Consider the following 5,685-nt stretch of genomic DNA (forward strand, 5'->3'; position numbering starts at 1 on the left):
TGTGAATTGTGAGATAACCATATACACCAAGGGAGCCTATCGTTGGTTTCAATAGTATCATTTAGAGAGCTGCTGCTATGCAGTTGTGGCAGAAAACATGGGTTTTTTACCTACCAATCACCACATGACACATCAACATTTTAAGAAAAATGTAAAAACTTAAAATGAGAACAAAACACCAAAACCAAAAAAAAAATAAGGGCAGACGAGGAGAACCACCAGCCCCATCTAGGTGGCTGGCGTGGCCACCCCCAAGCCACTGGGTGGCCGCGCCGGCCATCACTAGGCCACGGGGTGGCCGTGCCGGCCACCCCTAGGCCATTTGGAGTGGCCGCGAGGCCACCCCACGTGGCCGACAAAGAGATAGAGGGAGAGAGGCAGCGGCGGTTCCGGCGGTGGCTCTGGCAGAGGCAGGGTGGCTGGGGCTGTGAGGGGATAAAAATCAGGTACATGTGTTCTCATTTTATTTTCTTGCTCCAAACTGATTTGGCATTCAGCTATTGGAGGGCAAAAAACCCACCTTGTTTGCCACGACCGAAGTGAAGTTATTCCCTATCATTTAACCCACTTATGTGATGATCATAGTCCTTTATTATTATTATTATTTTTTAATTATCATATTACATATAGTAATATTACACCCGCTCAGGATGTCAATTTGAATAGATAATTGTTGTGAATTTCAATGTAAAAAAACCCGATATCTGGTAGAGTCGGATTATATGCGTAAATCTCAACAAAGGACAGAAGTGAAGTGCATCACCCTTTGTCCTGTCTCTTGGTTCACCGCCTCCGGTACCCAGGATTCTGCCATTTTCCCGTGTCATTTGGCAAAACGCCACCGTATACCAATAAGGTTGTCCCTTTGTTTTGGTCAATAGTAGGATGATTCGTTCAAAATTTTCAAATTCAATAAGGGAGGCTTTGTCTCAATCCATCAACGGTCAAGTTTCAGAGAGGCCCCACTACCTCCCCCACCATTATGTTGTCATCAGAGACATTACGTGACCTTTCAGGAATCCAATGGCTCAAGAGATCTCTGTGCATGCGCTCTGCGGTTCAAACCTCCCCGAGAAACGCAAACTTTGTCTGCCATATCACCTACAAACCTACTTTATTACCGTTGCTTTTTACGAGACCAGGAAAAGTTTTATAAAGTAAAATAAAAAATAAAACAAAAAATAGCACGAAATAAAATTTTATTAATGTAATAATCCATATTTATAATAATAACATCATTTATTGTCACTCGAAGCAACACGATAAACCAAATTACAAACTGCCACTAAATCATGGGACGAAACGAAACGAAACCTCAGAGAGTGGAAATACAAAAGGGAAATTAAAGCGTAAATGATTTAACGTGGGCATTTGGGTTCAAAAGCGAAAGGTCCGACGGTGTAGAGAACAAATGGGAGCTTGTTGTCCACATATGGCTTCTCTGGCCTGAGGAGGGAACCCTTGAGACCGTCGTGGAAGTTGGACGGCTTGCTGCATTCGGCCACCGGCGATGAGACCAAGAACACCTTGCACTTGTGGAATGCGTAGGAGGTGATGGTCTTCGGTGCTGTGATGAAGAAGTAGCCGTTCTTGTCGGTCTTCGCCGTTTGGACGGCCGGATACTTGGTGTTATTGCACTGTAGCTTTACAGTTGCACCTACGAAAAGAAAAAAATAATGATAAACTTACTAAATTTTTGATCTTAAGAGTTAATTCCTAAATAATATGTAAAAATGATCTATCATCATCTCATTGAGTTGATAAGACTTCACGAAATAATAAATCTCACGATATAACAGAGAATGAAATTTGGAATGTATAAGACTTTTCGAAAGAAAATGTAGTTAGTTTTGCAAGAAAAGAAAGAAAGAATTTTTGAAGAAAAGTTTGAACGAACCAGAAACTGGTGAGGCTCCCAAGAGGGTGTCAACCCCAGCATACTTGCAGGACTTGCAATAAACAACGCCTTCAACAGCTACAAAGCTCCTTGGGAAAGGGCGAACCGGTGGGTAAACCGGTGTGTGGACTGGGGGGTGAACCGGTGGGTACGTTGGGGGCTTAACTGGTGGGTGTGCCGGTGGGTGAATGGGGGGGTGGCCATGGGGGTGGCCGTGGTGGTGAGGAGGGTAAGCCGGTGGGTGGCTAGGAGGGTGAGCCGGCGGGTGGCTAGGTGGGTGAGCCGGTGGGTGGCTAGGAGAGTGAACGGGAGGGTGCACTGGTGGGTGACCGTGGTGGTGGTGGTGGTGGTGAGGAGGGTGAGCCGGTGGGTGGCTAGGAGGGTGAACCGGAGGGTGAACGGGAGGGTGAACCGGTGGGTGACTATACTCAACACCAAAGACACTGAAGCAGCTCAGTAGGAGCACTGAGAGCTGCAGCAGCAGAAGCCCTCTACTACCAAAGCCCATGACTGTTTTTTTCTGAGCTTTTCTAGCTCAAGAGAAGCTACAGAGAGAGTGATAAGAGGCGTCTGTGGGAGAGATGATGATATGGAGGTGGCAAGGAGGCAATTTATAGGGACTTAAGCCTTGATTATCTGCGGGTTTTGTTGATAAATCTGGTGGGCCATAACCTACTACTACTAGGGACTTTTGGAATAGGGTTTTTTTTTTTTTTTTACTCAATAAATATTTAAGAATATTTAGTCAATAAAATAAAAGATTTATTTAATTAGCCACTAGAATGGAGATGATTAGTGATTGGTGTAAAACCAAGTTCACAAGTGCCGAGAGGGGTCACATGTTGGCAGCGGGGCAAATGTAGAAGTCTCCAAGGTCTTCGGTGTGCGAACCCGATGACCCTCGAAAACTCTTTGTTTTAGGCCAATCAAATACGTTTTACATTAATTATCAATTAATGCTGCTTAATTAAAATATATTAAAAGGGTTGCATGCAATTTAACAGCAAAATAAAAAAGAAAAGAAAGGATAAATAATAATAATAAAGTGAGCTGAGGGATTATTCAGGATATGGGTGATCATGGGCCATAGTGAAAAGCAGAGAACTTCTTCGATGGATGAGAGAATATTGTACGTTACAAGGAGTCGGAGTCTTTTTTCACTTCACTTTTTACTCTACGGTTCTTCATAGGGTGCCCTTTTAATTACTTAATTTATTATTTATTTATCCCAAAAGAAATTGCTTTTGTCATTTATGATTTATCAATGCTGGAAAAAGACAGCTCAAGAAAATGACAAGGGAGTCCGGACAAATTTTCGGCCAGACCGCCGAACGTTGCCCCATAAAATAGGGCAAAGTTTACCTTAAAAATTCTTTTTTTTTTTTTTTTTTTCCCTGAACTTTTAGACGATTATTGGGTGGGAATTTGCTAAGCACGTTTCACTAATAGACAATTATTGGGTGTACATTATAACTTATTTTTCATTATCTTTTCAAATTTATTAAAGCAATCTATTGTTCTTCAATCAACGTTGAAAAATCCTTTCTTTTTAGGGTATAAAAAACTTATTTGACTCATGTTAACACCAATGAAAGGCCAAGTAGATTTCTGTTCCGTGAACGTCGCAATACGATACGAGATATTTTGGAGATTTCTTTAATGTGTCCGTACAAGTAAGCTTTAGGGTTTTTTCCTATATATATATATATATATATAATATTGAATCATTAAGAGTAAAAATACAACCGTCTCTTTGTAGTCGTAGGCACATTGCCGAACCACTTAAATATTTGTCTCTGCTCTCTTTTAATCTTTATCTTTTCGATTCTATGCTGTTTATCATTTGTGCACGGTATCAACAAAACTGTTTTCATGTACCTCAACCTCGGAGAGTATTCTCAAGGACGGATCCACAATAATCTAATTGAATTTCATAATATTGTTTAATAATGAAGAGAAAAAAAAAGAGATTAAAAATAAATAAATAAATGAATTATAGGGAGGAAGGATTTTCAACGTTGCCGACTGGAAATTGTCCAGTTGACGAAGGCCAGATTGAATTTCCCTGCTCAAATTGGGTTTGGCTTGGGGCAGGTCTATTTAAGGTTGTTAATTGGTAGAATGTGATTTTTGCCCAGCTGTCCAATAAATTCGATTAGTAAAATAGAATAATCCTTCCCTAGTAGAGACATTATTGTAGAAAGCATTAATATTGAGGTTGGTTGAGCCATAACCTAATTTAGTATAAGTGCATGAGCTAAGCTCTTAGTTCTATGCCTCATCTGTGTTTGAATTAGGGTTGACAATCCCTCAGTTGTGACACGACATATTTAAATAGGCAATACAGTTTGCATTGTGTTTAATCATCCTGACTTGTAAAACCAGTTTAACTTACAAAATTATTAATTATTGAATGTGAAAATGACATTTTATACAAAAATATTGGCGTAATAATTCTCAGTTATTGAACACGAAAATGAATTACACGGTCAAGTTATATCTTTACCACTAAGGATGAGCTTAAGGATTCATTTTTCTCTTGGACTTTAGGATTTAATCTTTTTTTTTAATGGTACAAATAAGAAAAAGTTTTAATTTATACGGACTATCTGAGTTGACCTAAAATTGACATGTTTAGACGTGTTTAATTAGGTCGATCAGAGTTAAAAAATTCTCAATTTATGGTATTAGACTTTCAATTTTTTATAACGTCCCCCATCTGTTAGAATTTTCAGTTGAATCTGGTCAAAATTTCTAAAATACTCATTTTTTTAATATAAAAATAATAATAAATTGTGAAAAAATTCCGTTAAATCTGTTGATCAACACTTGAATATTTGTAATTTTTTATAATAAAAAACAAGGTTATTTTGAGCATTTTTATAGGATTCAACGGAAAATCCAACCGGAGATGGACATTGCAAAAAAAATAAAAATTTGATACTATAAAATTGAGAAATTTTAAACTTTAGAAAAGTAATTTTAAAACACTTCAAAATTCAGGAAAATTTCCTAAAATTTTACTTTAGATGAAAAATGCAAACCCTAATTGAAAAAAAAAAAAAAAAAATGGTTGAAGGATCATTCATGATAACATTGAGAAAGTATACTGTATACCCACTAGCCAGACTCTGGAAATTCAATCTCAACTATATAATATTAAGGTGTTGTCAAACTTTATTGAATTGTATGTAACGTCGTTCTCGAAAGAATAAAAAGATGGTAATTAATTAAACGTTAAGAACAGTTGGCTGAGGTGACACATCTTAGGTTCGATTTTTCCTATGATAATCTCCTAGCATTTTTGATCATCTAATTCTCTTTGGTCGGTCCAATTCCCATGAAGCTGCATCAATTAAGAAATGCTAGGGTTTATATATATACATACCTCATGATCAAAGTCAGGAAAAAAAATTCTAGCACGTCCTCAAATTAATTACTTATCAAATAATTAGTTTTTCGCTTCCCTACCTTTTATGCACCATGAATTCCTAATGATACCAAATTTCGTACATTTAGATTCAATTGTGGGTCACCTACAAAATAAAGAGCGAACTATGAAGTGGCACCGGCTTAAGGCTAGTGGATAAACCTCTTACGGCCAAATAAGTAATTTTGTTTGTAAAGGAAAAAAATGAAATAAGAGGGCTTTTCATTTTATTTTTTATTTATTTTTTAAATATGAGACGTACTTGAGTTTTAGAGATGATCGATGAGTCTTTTATTTCAATCATTTGAGACTTCGTAGGAGCTTTTTGGGCTCTTGTGATAGTGGGCCTTTGATTTTG

General features: G+C 37.9%; 1 protein-coding gene across 1 annotated transcript; it reads right to left on the reverse strand.

The window, feature by feature from the left end:
* Positions 1–1,182: 1,182 nt before the first annotated feature.
* AGP31 (arabinogalactan protein 31) lies at positions 1,183–2,495 on the reverse strand. Its single transcript, XM_088518736.1, has 2 exons — positions 1,898–2,495; positions 1,183–1,657 (listed from the first exon to the last, which is right to left on the reverse strand). The coding sequence occupies exons 1-2, from the start codon at positions 2,403–2,405 to the stop codon at positions 1,359–1,361; spliced, it is 807 nt and encodes a 268-aa protein (XP_088374862.1). The 5' UTR covers positions 2,406–2,495; the 3' UTR covers positions 1,183–1,358.
* Positions 2,496–5,685: the final 3,190 nt, after the last annotated feature.

Source organism: Corylus avellana, chromosome 1 (assembly GCF_965113065.1).
Source record: "Corylus avellana chromosome 1, dhCorAvel1.hap1.2, whole genome shotgun sequence".
NCBI lineage: Eukaryota > Viridiplantae > Streptophyta > Magnoliopsida > Fagales > Betulaceae > Corylus > Corylus avellana.